Source organism: Schistocerca cancellata, chromosome 2 (genome assembly GCF_023864275.1).
Source record: "Schistocerca cancellata isolate TAMUIC-IGC-003103 chromosome 2, iqSchCanc2.1, whole genome shotgun sequence".
In the NCBI taxonomy this organism is placed as follows: Eukaryota; Metazoa; Arthropoda; class Insecta; order Orthoptera; family Acrididae; genus Schistocerca; species Schistocerca cancellata.
The window spans coordinates 1,057,933,534-1,057,950,472 of NC_064627.1; the positions used below are offsets into that span (position 1 = coordinate 1,057,933,534).

Genomic DNA, 16,939 nt, shown 5'->3' on the forward strand with positions numbered 1-16,939 from the left:
CCATCTAACCACGATCCACCCCCACTTTCCTCAAATCACCCCCTGTTAACTTTCCAGAATTTCTTAACCTCGAACCTTGCCTCACCATAATTCCCCACATCCCTCAACATGCAAACTAACCTTACATCTGCAGAGAGATCCACAATCCACCACCTAAAAACTTATCCCGACCTTTTAATTCCACCTAGTGACAAAGGCTCCACCACTGTTGTTTTGAACCGCAAGGATTACCTGGCAAAAGGACTCCACCAGCTGTCAGATTCAACCATTTGCAAACCCTGCAACAGTAACCCCATTCCAGTAATCTAGCAGGATTTCCAGTCATTACTCCAGAAATACAGCAGGGTCTAAAGTCTCTCCTCAAACCCTTAAACCCATCCCAGAACCTCTCCCTGGAGTCCATCTCTCTCCAACCTTCTACATGCCCCATTGTGGTCAGTTACTGTGCCCCCACTGAGAGAATCTCTGCTCTCATAGACCAACATCGTCAGCCTATTCCCTGCAACCTACCCTCCTATATAAAAGATACCAACAATTTCCTCCACCGACTCTTCACAGTTACTGTTCCTTTACTACACTGTGCCCTGCTCATCACTATTGATGCCATCTCCCTTGCCAGATGTTAGCATCTCTAATGCCCATGGCCTTACTTCTATTGAATACTGCCTTTCCCAACGCCCGACAGATTCCAAACCAACCACCTCCTTCCAAGTCGCCATGACCAGCTATATCCTCACCCACAATTACTTCTCCTTTGAATGCATTAACTACAAACAAATCCGGGGTATGGCTATAGCACCCACATGGCACCATCCTATGCTAACCTATTCATGGGCCATCTAGAGGAATCCTTCCTAAATACCCAGAATCCCAAACCCCTCACCTGGTTCAGACTCTTCGACAACATCTTCATGATCAGAATCAAGGGTGAGAACACCATAACCTCAACACCTTCTCCCTCTCCCCCATTCTCTTCACCTGGTCCCATCCAACCCACCAAGCCATCTTCCTCGATGTTGACCTCCACCTCAAAAATGGCTATATCAGTACCTCTGTCCATATCAAACCTACCAACCACTTCGACAGCTACCACCCATTCCATACCAAGAAGTCAGTTCCATACAGCCTAGCCACCCATGGCAGTCGCATCTTTACTGACGAGCAGTCCTTCTTGAAATATATCAAGGGTCTCAGTGATGCCTTTACAGATCGTAATTACCCTCCCAACCTTGCACGAAAACAGATCTCCCGTGACTTGTCTCTTTAGTCACTCAACACCTCCCGAATTCCCACCATCCGGCCACAGAGGAGCATTCCCCTCGTGACTCAGTACCACCCAGCACTGGAGCAACTGAATTACATTCTCCGCCAGGGCTATGGCTACCTCTCTTCATGCCCTGAAATAAATATCATACCCTCTATCCTTCCCACCACTAGTGGTATTCCACTACCCACCAGACATACATATCATTTTCATCTATCCCTACACAACACCTGCTCTGAACCCTGTGCCAGGCTGATATTCCTGTAATAGACCTTGATGCAAGGCCTGTCCCATACATCCTCTCATCACTACCTACTCCAGTAAAACCAGTCGTGTGATGTACAAGCTAAGCTACAACCACTGTGCCACAGTGTATGTGGACATAACAACCAATAAGCTGTCTGTCTACCCTTTAATGATCACTGACAAACTGTGATCAAGAAACAACAGGACCACCCTGTTGCTGAACACGCCGCCCAACACAATGTCCTTCATTTTAATGACTGCTTCACAGCCGGTACCATCTGAATCCTTCCCACCACCATCAGGTATTCTGAATTGCACATTTGGGAACTTTCCCGGCAATACGTCCTACATTCCCATAACCCTCCTGGCCTCAAATTTAATCAATCATTGTTCTTACCCACATATCCCTTTCCCTGTTCCCATTCCGGCACCACACAGCCCTCAAGCTGTTCCCTCCACCAACACACCTAGTCTTTTTTACTTCTCTCCTTTTCTACTAACCCCCCCCCCCCCCCCCAATCCTGCCGTTCATCTAACCTCCCAGCTGCACCTAGATGCCTTACTCTCTACCTCATCCCTGCACACTCCCACTCCCACTTTACAGCCCCCAGCCCTACCCTGCATCACCCCCACTCCCTTCTCCAGCTTCCTCCTTACCTCCACCCGGTTGCCTCTCCCGTAATGCATTGCTGCTCACAGTCTGGTTCCAGCTGCCAGAGACTGTGGTCTTGTGTGTGTGTGTGTGTGTTTGTGTGTGTGTGTGTGTGTGGGGGGGGGGGGGGGGATGACTAAGGACTTGTTAGCCAGAAGCTAATTTTCAGACATCCAGACATCTCTGCTACTTGGTGAGTAGCAACTATCCTTTTCGTCATATTGCTGGATATTCATCTAGTTTACACTTGTATTTCTTTTCCTCCCAAATTGTACATTGAAGACCCTGAGAAGCATTTTAATATTTTTAGAGTTTTCATATTCTAAAAGATTCTGAAATTTATTTACACTCTGCAGATTTTTCCTGTTGTCTTCATTTGTAGATACATTGAAATTTATAAGGGTATAGCATTTATTCCTGAACTTACTTTTAACACAGATTTTTCTGATTTTGATGTAAAATCTTTGTACCACCTAGAATTTTTTTTGTTTACTTAAAATACTGTTACAAACATTGGCATGTTTTCTGTGATTCTTACTGCTGGTTTGTAATGGTACCACTGACAACCTTGAAAGGGCAATCAATGCTAATGTTATACCTCTGCGAGGAATTTTTGAAAGTCATGACCATGAGATAACCTAATTGAAACATAATTGAAACGGAACAATCTAACTGGGATTCGGTTCCGAAACTATTCAACAGAGTATGAACAATGGTAAGCTCATTAAACGCGCTCGCACGTGCACACACACACACACACACACACACACACACACACACACACACACACACACACACACCTCTTTCTTTATCTCTGCTCATACTACGACACAGTAAACTAACCTTGCAGATAAATGTGCAGCTGACAAACAAACAGCCATTGAGATAGTAAACAGTAACATATGCCTGTCAACAACACATACCTTAAATGAAATAGGTGTTACAGTTCATAAAACCAGTTACCAACACACATGAAACTGGTAGCAGTACTGAACAGGGAAAAGCTTGAAATGATTCTGAATTTAAATCAATGGGTCTGCTAATGATCATCATCAAATAACTTCATTGCTTACTACTCTATGCCTGTGCATTAACTAAATTGCATTAGAATAGATAACATTTGCTATAGTTCTCTCCTAAACTCTGTTTGAAGCAACTAAATTGAATGACAATCTAATTACCCTGGCTTTGAAGGAGCCTTTGCATTGCTTCTTTAACTAACTAGGCTGGTACATGAGGACCCTTAAACTTTCATGGTTTGAGGAACGAAGCTCATTAACAAAACTACACCAGTCTGTATGAGAAATGGTAAGTATTCTTATCATTAATTATCTGTTAAGTAAAGCACAACAAACTATAAACCTTTAAATATCAAGTGTGCTTTCGTAAGCAGTCTTTTAACATACTCGAGAAAATGATTGGCTGTACAAATGACAACACACATTAAATTCAAGTTCAACCACTTACTCATAATAAATTAGAACACTCGGAATTTAGAGTTTTTAGCAACACAATTGTTATTTATTATAAAATCGACCAAATTTCACAAATACCTGGTCCATTTACAGAGTGCCAAATATAAACAATTTAGTGGAGGGCTGGTGGTACTGGTGACGTAATTTGCAGTGGCTGTTAACCAGGCGGCGATGCAATCATAGCAATACTGCTGGCCTCGTCCTGTTACATAGTTTCTCGGCATCGAAATTATGTTCATAGGGCCAAAAACCGTGTCATGATAATGGTATCAGCAAATGCAGATCTGAGCCCCATAAATACTGTCCTTAAGTTCTTCTGGCCTCAAAACTCCAGGAATATGAGCCGCAGAGATCCATTACAGCTAGTGAGGTGTTAACCACAGCACTGCTCAGCCCAGACTCCTTACCAGTCACAAAGGATGAGTTGTGCCAAACCACACCTTTTCCACTCTGCCAGGCTACTTCCATAGCTGCGGGGCTTCGCCACATCTTTTACATTTAACACTAGGTTCCCTAACTATGGACCAAGTCATTTACAGAATATTATATAACAATCATTTCAGTAGTTATTTAAATTCGCAAGCATAACTTAATCATCATCTTTCAAAAGTTCACATAACTAATATGCATACAAAGTCAAAGAATTTCCATGACAGATAAAACATTATACATAAACAATACTACAAATTGACATAGAAATATCAATACAGATACAAAACAGGTCAAAAATAGATTTTACAGGTTCCCCATTATAAATTCTGTTAATGTTATGTATCAACTACATTCGCATCTAAGAATCTTGTTGTCGTCATCATCCTTATACTGTAGTTTAGTAGATAGCTTATTAGTTAATAGCCAAGGAAATCGGGCAAAAGTAGTGGGTAGGGGGAACAGGCAGGAGTATCTTGTTAGCTTTGTTTTTCATTCCACATTTGCCGAAATTTTTTTTATTTTATTTATTTATTTATTTATTTATTTTTATTTGTGGAGACTTTTTCTTGACACCTGCTTCTATTTTATTTTTATTAACAGTAACAAGCTTCTGATTCAAATACCACAATATCCTTTCACAAGCCTGCCCTTGGCTTTGCTAAGCTAAAGTCTTCAGTCCTCCTTACTTCTGGCGGTGTTCTGAAAAGCCTCCATGTAAAAGTTCTCATCTCTGAGTGCAACCAATTGTTCCACCAGTTTCTTCTTAAAACTCCAAACAGATTACTTTTAGCCTTTAGACCCTATATCCTTGTCCTATAAATTGCCTCTAGCAACCAAGACTCACTATAGCTCCAACATCTTTTTGAAATCCCCTTGCTTTCAGCTGCTAGGTTTGCGAGCAAATTTGAAATCGATCACCTTAAAACCGTATGTGGCCTTGAACAGAATGCTGTACTCCACCTGAGGAAACTACACTGTGTGATCAAAAGTATCCGGACACCTGGCTGAAAATGACTTAAAAGTTTGTGGCGCCCTCCATCGGTAATGCTGGAATTCAATATGGTGTTGATGACAGCTTCCACTCTCACAGGCATACGTTCAATCAGGTGCTGGAAGGTTTTTTGGGGAACAGCAGTCCAGTGTTGTACTGAGGAGAGGTATCGATGCCAGTCGGTGAGGCCTGGCATGAAGTTGGCGTTCCAAAACATCCCACAGGTGTTCTATAGGATTCAGGTCAGGACTCTGTGCAGGCCAGTCCATTACAGTGATGTTATTGTTATGTAACCACTCCACCACATTCCGTGCCCTATGAACAGGTGCTCCATTGTGTTGAAAGATGCAATCGCCATCCCCGAATTGCTCTTCAACAATAGCAAGCAAGAAGGAACTTAAAACAGCAATGTAGGCCTGTGCTGTGATAGTGCCACACAAAACAACAAGGGGTGCAAGCCGCCTCCATGAAAAACACAACCACACCACTATCGACTCCGAATTTTACTGTTGGCACTACACACACTGGTAGATACGTTCACTGGGCATTTGCCATGCCCACACCCTGCTATTGGATCGCCACATTATGTACAGTGATTAGTCACTCCAAACAATGTTTTTCCACTGTTCAATTGTCCAATGTTTACGCTCCTTATGCCAAGCGAGGCGTAGTTTGGCATTTACTGGCGTGATGTGTGGCTTATGAGCAGCCACTCGACCATGAAATCAAAGTTTTCTCACCTCCCATCTAACTGTCATAGCATTTGCAGTGGATTCTGATGCTGTTTGCAATTCCTGTGTGATTGTCTGGCTAGAAGTCGGCCTATTACACATTACGACCCTCTTCAACTGTCGGCAGTCTCTGTCAGTCAGCAGATGAGGTTGGCATGTACGCTTTTGTGCTGTACGTGTCCATTCACGTTTCCAATTTTTTATTTTTTTTTAAATTTTATTTTACTTTTTATTTTTATTTTTTTTTTTAATTTTATTTTACTTTTACTTTTATTTTTTATTTTTTTACTATCACATTGGAAACAGTGGACCTAGGAGTGTAGAGATCTCGTGTACAGATGTATGACACAAGTGACACCTAAGCACTTGACTACATTCGAAGTCAGTGAGTTCCGTTTAGTGTCGCTTTCTGATTTCTCACGATGTGGTCACTACTGACTACTGAGGTCACTTATATGGAGTCCGTGGCAGAACAATGCAGATAATATGAAAAACATATGTTTTTTTGGGGTGTCTGGCTACTTTTGATCATGTAGTGTATGTACTATGTTGAGTGCTGTGTGATTTTGAACAAAGGTTTTAGTGGTTAGGAACTGAGGGCTGGGATTTTAGCAACTAATGAGGTGAGATGAATATCATTTATTGAAGAATTCATTTGCAACAGTAGCGTTGGAGGCGACAGTGGAGATTCTGCCGTGGCTGTGAGACCACCAGCTTAGGAGCGACATCAGGTACCACCAATCTTCTCCCACACCCATCCCCCCACCCCTTTCCCCTACCTGTCATTAGCTATGGAAACCTTCCTGTAACCGAGAATATTATAGGAACCAGTGCCCACTTAAAATGTTATCACTCTTCAAATATGACATACAACCCAACAAGAGTAGAGGCTTTGTATCAAAGTTATTTTGAAAACATTTTTACTTTTAAAGTTCCATAAATGCAATAGTAACTAATTTTTATGGCCTTTTAAAAGCGAACTCTCTAAAATTGACACATCTCATTTAACAGAGAATGTAAACTGGCTCCAAATTATACCATTACTTGAATGGCAAACTTAAATCATGTCATAAGAAAAACTCAATTGAAATGAGCAATTTCAACATTTGACTTCTTTTCGGAGGGCTTCTACCTTAAAATACTCAAAACTACTAAATTCCAGTTGCGTTAAATTTGTTCTCATAGATTAAAACTATGTCACCTCCACAAATTACACTACATTTAACAGACCATAATAATTTGTACCAAGTTTTAACAGCTAATGAACCTCTAGTTACCAATCAGAATAATGGAGCACAGAACCCAATGCACCAGCTCGATGGTACAGTGTTACGTACAACACTTTCTACATGCAAAAACATCAGCCCAGCTCGTTATTTCGTGTAGCAGAACTTAACTACCATAATGCGCCTTGAGATAGGTATATTTTGAAATAGGCTAGCTTAACAGCACTAGGTTTGCCTAGCTACAACTTATGCTAGATAAGCATCAGTAAACTAGACTAAAGGAGCATGGTGCACCACATCTAATTTATAATTAGGTGGCAGCTGTATTGGACACACACAGATTTCATACACTCGTACTTCAGATTAGACACATACTGGTAACCAATATTAACCATGGCGAGTGAGTCTTATTACAAATTACCAAATCGTCAGTTCTTTGCTCACACTGAATGTTACAGGCTACCAATATACTTCCTGGTCTATTTCACGAGGACATGTAAGACATGGAGGCACTCCCAGCAATAGAATAATCATCCCTTTTTTTCTCGCACGTGGTGCCATAAAAACAAGACTGAACGAGAATCGCCAATGTAATCTTCCTCTATCGTTACATATGCATCACTCTGTAGTTGTATCCTGTGACTGGAATTTAAAACATCAACTGCAGCATACAGCAGTGAACATAGAGAGGAAGAGAATTAATGACCCAAGGTGTGCTGTTAACCTCAAGCCAAAAACACAGAATTACAGCGATACCTTGCAACAACGATGCAACAACTTACATGGGGCCCACTTCTGTGCTGGCACATGGGATCAGACACAGACAACATTGACCTAATTTTGTGCCTGTTGATGATACACGTAACTCACCACACAAAGTCTATATTTAGTTCGAAGTGTGTGTGGTCTATCAGCCTCCACAGGATTCCAGTCCTGGTTGCTCCACACACAGCAGCAACGTGTTTCACTATATTTTCTGCAACCAATAGTTGCCAAAACAGCAAAGCCACGGAGCTCACAGTAACAGCAACATTGAACAGTATCCAAACTGCACACCACTCACAGTTTCATTGATCAGAATGAGTCTACAGGAAACTACCACAAATTATGGTGGTGGTCCCAAATTAAAATGACAGCAGACCCAAGGTACAGCAGGATATCAGTCAACTCTACATAAATCAGTGGTCTCCATTCAACAACCTGGTATCTGCATTTTGTGTCAACGACCCTGTACACTGCTGTAATACTCTCACATCAGACTGTGTAATTCAAACAAATCGTGTGGAAAACATAGTTTCCATGGACACCAACCATTAACACTTTGACATGTTATGCCTCAGCTGCACCACAATACTTCCATTATGAACAGGAAGGTCTCATTAGTACTAAGTCATTGGTCCGATAGAGGATGCTCCCTTGAGAGCCTAGAAACTAATTTTCGAACAGTGCTCCCCAAGTGTGGCAGCCACCATGCAGACGTAAGACTTCAAATCATCAGGATGCTGGACATCCACCACAATTTGATATATTTTTCATAGGTCATAATTACACACACACACACACACACACACACACACACACACACACACACACAGTTTCGCCACATACGCACACACGTCTAGTGGAGGTTGGGGGGAAGGAGATCTGGTTGGTGAACTTGGGCATGACAGCCCATTTGGGTATTTTTGAATTTAACAATTTCCTGGATTGAATTTTCCTTTTTATAAAAATTAGTCTTTGTACCAGGTGGTTGTGGTTGTGGTTGTGGTCTTCAGTCCTGAGACTCGTTTGATGCAGCTCTCCATGCTACTATATCCTGTGCAGCCTTCATCATCTCCCAGCACTTACTGCAACCTACATCCTTCTGAATCTGCTTAGTGTATTCATCTCTTGGTCTCCCTCTACGATTTTTACCCTCCCCTCTGCCCTCCAATACTAAATTGGTGACCGAGCGAGGTGGCGCAGTGGTTAGCACACTGGACTCACATTCGGAATGACGACAGTTCAATCCCGCGTCCGGCCATCCGGATTTAGGTTTTCCGTGATTTCCCTAAATCACTCCAGGCAAATGCCGGGATGGTTCCTCTGAAAGGGCACGGCCAACTTCCGTCCCCATCCTTCCCTAATCCGATGAGACCGACGACCACGGTGTCTGGTCTCCTTCCCCAGACCAACCAACCAACCAACTAAATTGGTGATCCCTTGATGCCTCAGAACATGTCCTACCAGCCGGTCCCATCTTGTCAAGTTGTGCCACAAACTCCTCTTCTCTCCAATTCTATTCAATACCTCCTCCCCCCCATGAACCATGGACCTTGCCATTTGTGGGGAGGCTTGTGTGCCTCAGCGATATAGATGGCCGTACCATCGGTGCAACCACAACGGAGGGGTATCTGTTGAGAGGCCAGACAAACGTGTGGTTCCTGAAGAGGGGCAGCAGCCTTTTCAGTAGTTGCAGGGGCAACAGTCTGGATGATTGACTGATCTGACCTTGTAACAATAACCAAAACGGCCTTGCTGTGCTGGTACTGCGAACGGCTGAAGGCAAGGGGAAACTACAGCCGTAATTTTTCCCGAGGGCATGCAGCTTTACTGTATGGTTAAATGATGATGGCGTCCTCTGGGGTAAAATATTCCGGAGGTAAAATAGTCCCCCATTCGGATCTCCGGGCGGGGACTATTCAAGAGGACGTTGTTATTAGGAGAAAGAAAACTGGTGTTCTACAGATCGGGGCATGGAATGTCAGATCCCTTAATCGAGCAGGAAGGTTAGAAAATTTAAAAAGGGAAATGGATAGGTTAAAGTTAGATATAGTGGGAATTAGTGAATTTCGGTAGCAGGAGGAACAAGACTTCTGGTCAGGAGAATACAGGGTTATAAACACAAAATCAATTAAGGGTAATGCAGGAGTAGGTTTAATAATGAATAAAAAAAATAGGAGTGCGGGTAAGCTACTACAAACAGCATAGTGAACGCATTACTGTGGCCAAGATAGATACGAAGCCCATGCCTACCACAGTAGTACAAGTTTATATGCCAACTAGCTCTGCAGATGATGATGAAATTGATGAAATGTATGATGAGATAAAAGAAATTACTCAGATAGTGATGGGAGACGAAAATTTAATAGTCATGGGTGACTGGAATTCGAGTGTAAGAAAAGGGAGAGAAGGAAACATAGTGGGTGAATTTGGATTGGGGGTAAGAAATGAAAGAGGAAGCCGTCTGGTAGAATTTTGCACAGAGCATAACTTAATCATAGCTTTGGTTTAAGAATCATAAAAGAAGGTTGTATACATGGAAGAAGGCTGGAGATACTGACAGATTTCGGATAGATTATATAATGGTAAGACAGAGATTTAGGAACCAGGTTTTAAATTGTAAGACATTTCAAGGGGCAGATGTGGACTCTGACCACAATCTATTGTTTATGAACTGTAGATTAAAACTGAAGAAACCGCAAAAAGTTGGAAATTTAAGGAGATGGGAACTGGATAAACTGACTAAACCAGAAGTTGTACAGAGTTTTAGGGAGAGCATAAGTGAACAAATGGCAGGAATGCGGGAAAGAAATACAAAAGAAAAGAATGGGTAGCTTTGAGGGATGAAGTAGTGAAGGCAGCAGAGGATCAAGTAGGTAAAAAGACGAGGGCTAGTAGAAATCCTTGGGTAACAGAAGATATATTGAATTTAATTGATGAAAGGAGAAAATATAAAAATGCAGTAAATGAAGCAGGCAAAAAGGAATACACACGTCTCAAAAATGAGATCAACAGGAAGTGCAAAATGGCTAAACAGGCATGGCTAGAGGACAAATGTAAGGATGTAGAGGCTTATCTCACTAGGGGTAAGATAGATACTGCCTACAGGAAAATTAAAGAGACCTTTGGAGAAAAGAGAACCACTTGTATAAATATCAAGAGCTCAGACGGAAACCCTGTTCTAACCAAAGAAGGGAAAACAGAAAGGTGGAAGGAGTATATAGAGGGTCTATACAAGGGCGATGTACTTGAGGACTATATTATGAAAATGGAAGAGGATGTAGGTGAAGATGAAATGGGAGATACGATAATGTGTGAAGAGCTTGACAGAGCACTGAAAGACCTGAGTCGAAACAAGACCTCAGGGGTAGACAACATTCCATTAGAACTACTGACAGCCTTGGGAGAGTCAGTCCTGACAAAACTCTACCATCTGGTGAGCAAGATCTAGGAGACAGGCGAAATACCCTCAGACTTCAAGAAGAATATAATAATTCCAATCCCAAAGAAAGCAGGTGTTGACAGATGTGAAAATTACCGAACTATCAGTTTAATAAGTCACAGTGCAAAATACTAATGCGAATTCTTCACAGACGAATGGAAAAACTGGTAGAAGCCGACCTCGGGGAAGATCTGTTTGGATTCCGTAGAAATATTGGAACACGTGAGGCGATACTGACCTTACGACTTATCTTAGAAGAAAGATTAAGGAAAGGCAAACCTACGATTCAAGCATTTGTAGACTTTGAGAAAGCTTTTGACAATGTTGACTGGAATACTCTCTTTCAAATTCTAAAGGTGACAGGGGTAAAATACTGCATTTTTATATTTTCTCCTTTCATCAATTAAATTCAATATATCTTCTGTTGCCCAAGGATTTCTACTAGCCCTCGTCTTTTTACCTACTTGATCCTCTGCTGCCTTCACTACTTCATCCCTCAACGCTACCCATTCTTCTTCTACTGTATTTCTTTCCCCCATTCCTGCCATTTGTTCCCTTATGCTCTCCCTGAAACTCTGTACAACCTCTGGTTTAGTCAGTTTATCCAGTTCCCATCTCCTTAAATTTCCACCTTTTTGCAGTTTCTTCAGTTTTAATCTACAGTTCATAAACAATAGATTGTGGTCAGAGTCCACATCTGCCCCTTGAAATGTCTTACAATTTAAAACCTGGTTCCTAAATCTCTGTCTTACCATTATATAATCTATCTGAAATCTGTCAGTATCTCCAGGCTTCTTCCATGTATACAACCTTCTTTTGTGATTCTTGAACCAAGTGTTAGCTATGATTAAGTTGTGCTCTGTGCAAAATTCTACCAGGCGGCTTCCTCTTTCATGTGGCTGTGTATGAACAATAAACTGAAGTCATGTGTGCAACAAAAGCGTTGACGTTGTCTTCTTTCCAAAGAGCTCCTGCCATCTAGCAACATCATGTGGAACTAATTTCTTTAAAGATGATAGTCAAATTTTTTGAAAAATGCAATGCACATGTTTATGCAATAACATCATTACCCATTTAATGCTCTTGTTGCACCCAGGTACTCATTTGTTATTCAAAGAATTTATTTCAACTTTGAATTGTGCTGCAGCTAAACTGCTGATGTTTAGTGTGATATGTAGGCATTTTCTTTATTCTTTCCCTGTGTTGGACAAAACTAACATACTGATATACTCACTTTCTTTCTTTCAGGTATTCTAAAGAGGAGCCATTTAGTGTTATAAGTGTGGACATCAGAAATCACAGTAATCTCCTTGACTCATTGGAGCAGTATGTGAAAGGTGAACTTCTTGAGGGAGCTGATGCATACCACTGTGAAAAGTGTAACAAAAAAGTGAGTTTCAATCTAATACTTTCATCTTTCTTTCTAAGTCTAGTTTCTGAAAAGTAAATATTAACAAAATATCTGTACATACACATATAACATCTGGAACCTCTATTGTGAATGCTGGCATATCACTTAAGTGTGCCCAGATTTTATTACCAAAATGCAAATGCTGCTTTCTGCATAATTGTGTCTTCATTGAAACATCACTTGCTGCTTTTCTTATTATAGCTTCAGCTACACTTCATTTATTATTAAATAACTTAACTGGTAACCTGCTGCAGTTACAAATTGAAATTTATGGTACATTTTAAAGTAACTGACTAAAGCCTGCGTCTAACTGATTACAAATTGTCATCCTAAAAAAAGATGAGATATTATCAGTTGAACAACATAATAAACTTCAGATTTTCTTGTAAATATTGATGTGTGCACAATATAATATGATATAAAGGGTACGTACATTTCCACCATATTCAGAATCGTGCCATTTGATTTTACATGTTCTAGAAGACTGCATTCTTAATGAAATTCACAGTTTCAGTGACAGAGAATTAGTGTTCCTTATAGCCCACAGACATGGCTCAGTAAAACTTCATTCCATTCTTGAATTTTTTTAAAAAAGTAAATATGTATGCATGGGAAGTATTTTCTATTGAAAATTAAAATAAATGTCATTAATTAATCTTCTCATGTGAGTATCCTGTGGATGTAAAGAATTGCTGCCATATTTGAATTTTTGATTAGGATTACAATTACATTTTGAGAGCATTACTGAGAGAAAATTTGAAAATCTGAAAATGATACTGTATTTTACACAAGATTATTCATACTGAGCAAGGCTCTCTGTTTCTATAATGCAAGTTTTCAAAGAAAATCCTTAAACATTCGGCGCAGCACAATATATAAATATATACAAGTTTGCGTTATATTTTTCTTTACATATGACATCACCAAAAAAACATAAGGATGGAGTAATGTAAGACTTTGTATACTTCAATGTATACATCTTTAAAAGTTGTAATTTTTCTTTGCAGGTTGTTACAGTTAAGCGGTTATGTGTGAAGAAGTTGCCACCAATTTTAGCCATTCAGCTTAAGAGATTTGAATATGATTTTGAACGTGTTTGTGCAATTAAGTTCAATGACTACTTTGAATTCCCAAGAGATTTAGACATGGAACCATACACAGGTAAGCAATTCAAATGTACATGTGAGTTAACACTTCTGTGACATGGTAATCTCAAAATGTGACTTAATTATTTCCATGTTCAGTTGTCACATACAAATACAGCCGCATTAAGTCATCATAATAGATGGTTGTCTGTATGGTTATTCCACTTCTAAGTAGTGATTGGGAACACTGCATTTTTAACTTGCATTTACCCTGTCACAAAGTAGAAGGCATTTGGCCCATAAAAAGCGGAATAATTCACAAGAAATTTGTAGGATTTGAAAATCTGACTTTATTTATACATTTACAAAATTTATAATTTTGGAATAATTCTTGATTTGTGAATAACACAGTTGATTTGAGAAAAATTATAACGTGGTTTCACTTATCCACATTTGGTACTATTCAGCAGCAAATAAAACAAGAAGCAGAACAATATCTTACCACTGAGTTGGAAATTTCTGCTTCCCTCTAGTTCTTAACTGTGCTAAATATTTAAATTTCTTTTCCGTTAATCCATTGTTTCTCATATTCTGTCATCTCTGAACTGTAGTTCACGCATGGCTTACTGGTGTGCTATATTTGAACTGCTCCTCTCCATGACACCTCTCTCTGCATATCTCAGACATACTGTCATTTGGAACATTGACAACACAATTGGAAAAAAAGTTACTTTCTGTAGCATATGGTTACACTTGATCTCTGCCCTTGTCCTACCAATGGACAGGTCCCTCTCAACCTGCAATCTGGGGTTTGTGACCTGCCTCTCCTTTCTAACCTCCACTGACCTACCCTTTATTGATCACTAAGGGAGAAAAAACTTCGAGGTTTGCCGATGACATTGTAATTCTGTCAGAGACAGCAAAGGACCTGGAAGAGCAATTGAACGGAATGGACAGTGTCTTGAAAGGAGGATATAAGATGAACGTCAACAAAACAAAACGAGGATAAAGGAATGTAGTTAAATTAAGTTGGGTGATGCTGAGGGAATTAGATTAGGAAATGAGACACTTAAGGTAGTAGATAAGTTTTGCTATTTGGGGAGCAAAATAACTGATGATGGTCGAAGTAGAGAGGATATAAAATGTAGACTGGCAATGGCAAGGAAAGCGTTTCTGAAGAAGAGAAATTTGTTAACATCGAGTATAGATTTAAAGTGTCAGGAAGTCGTTTCTGAAAGTATTTGTATGAAGTGAAGTGAAGTGTCGGGTTGGGTTGTTTTGGGGGAGGAGACAAGACAGCTTGGTCACTGGTCTCATCGGATTAGGGAAGGATGGGGAAGTAAGTCGGCCATGCCCTTTCAAAGGAACCATCTCGGCATTTGCCTGGAGCGATTTAGGGAAATCACGGAAAACCTAGATCAGGATGGCCGGACTTGGGATTGAACCGCAGTCCTCCCGAGTGCGAGTGCAGTGTGCTAACCACTGTGCCACCTCGCTCGGTGTATGATGTGTAGCCATGTATGGAAGTGAAACATGGATGATAAATAGTTTGGACAAGAAGGGAATAGAAGCTTTTGAAATGTTGTGCTACAGAAAAATGCTGAAAATTAGATGGGTAAATCACATAACTAATGAGGGGTTATTGAATAGAATTGGAGAGAGAAGAGATTTATGGCACAACTTGACTAGAAGCAGGTATCGGTTGGTAGGACATGTTCTGAGGCATCAAGGGATCACCAATTTAGTTTTGGAGGGCAGCGTGGAGGGCAAAAATCATAGAGGGAGACCAAGAGATGAATACACTAAGCAGATTCAGAAGGATGTAGATTGCAGTTGGTACTGGAAGACGAAGAAGCTGGCACAGGATAGAGTATCATGGAGAACTGCATTAAACCAGTCTCTGGACTGAAGACCACAACAACAACAACAACAACAACAACTACAACAACAGAGAAAACAGCAGCACCAAAAGCTAGACTTGTTCTTTCTTCTTTTGTTTGTGTGTATCAACAGTACTTTAATTTTTCCTATTGAAGTACGTACTGAACAGTCATGGTGCCCTGTGATTTTATCATTTTCCCACTGAAAAATATTTCATTTTTTTTTTTTTAAGTTATTTTTGGAGGTCTGCACTTTGAAGAGCTTTCTTCAATCCAACTTATATTATTTAGGCATAATGATTAAAGTATCAAAAATCTTAGTGTTCCCTATGTATATTTGTTCCTACATGATCACTACTGATGGAATCCTTAGTTACTCTTGATGCGCTGTTTATCATTTTTGACATGCCAAAGCTGTGACTGATGATTATGATTGTGAGAGTGCTGCTGATTTCACCTATGATATTTGTGTTTGTAAATAAGGTGGTTACTGTTACTTGTAAACTGTGTATTTTTGTGTTTATAATTGTCCCCAGATAATTTTCATAGTTTGAAGAGCGAAACTTTGTCCAGAATTTATTTCCAAATGTGTACATTACCAACAGGTGATTGGCATGCAGAATAATAGATTTTCCAGTTTTTATTTTTTATACCATTCTCTTTTCAGTGCCTGATTTTTCAAAGTGTTTGTAATCAGTCACTGTTAAATTATTATATTTTAAATATTATTATTATTATTATTATTATTATTATTATTATTATTATTACTGCTCACATGCATATCCCACACTCTTAAAGGAAGCCCTGCAAAAACAGCTTTGCTTTTTCTTGTGAGGGTAATACAGTATATTGAATTTCTATAAGGTATTTAAAAATTAAATGTTTTGTAGTCATTATATTTATTTAAATATATTCTTAGTTTCAGGCCTTGCAAAATTGGAAGGTGAAATGATTGACTATGAAGAAATTTCAAAGGACTTGTGTACAAAATATCAGTTATCAGGAATTGTTGTTCACAGTGGTCAAGCCAGTGGTGGACATTACTACTCTTACATCTTGCACAAGTAGGTTTAATTTGCAATTTCTCTGTTAGGGGTTGGTTAGTTTTATGAAAAGCTTAAATCCTAATACAGGTTTAATGACTTTGTGTTGCTAGTGCTGAAAAAATAACTTAAATGTTTATAAGTGGTGATGTTTACACAAATGCAGCATGTTTAGGGTAGACATAAAAATCATAGTAATACTGGCAAGCCAGAAAGAAAATCTAAAATACTTGGTAGCAGTAATCAGTTCCATTAGGATAGAAAGCTGTTGCTTTGTGAGAAAAGCACAATACCACATA

General features: G+C 39.8%; 1 protein-coding gene across 1 annotated transcript in view; it reads left to right on the plus strand.

The window, feature by feature from the left end:
* The window catches only part of LOC126163053 (probable ubiquitin carboxyl-terminal hydrolase FAF-X), a 331,505-nt gene that overhangs the window by 227,745 nt on the left and 86,821 nt on the right, over positions 1-16,939 (plus strand). Inside the window, exons 30-32 of the mRNA XM_049919945.1 lie at positions 12,470-12,611; positions 13,640-13,793; positions 16,517-16,661. Of these exons, the coding sequence (XP_049775902.1) occupies positions 12,470-12,611; positions 13,640-13,793; positions 16,517-16,661 (441 nt within the window). The remainder of the gene's footprint in view (positions 1-12,469; positions 12,612-13,639; positions 13,794-16,516; positions 16,662-16,939) is intronic.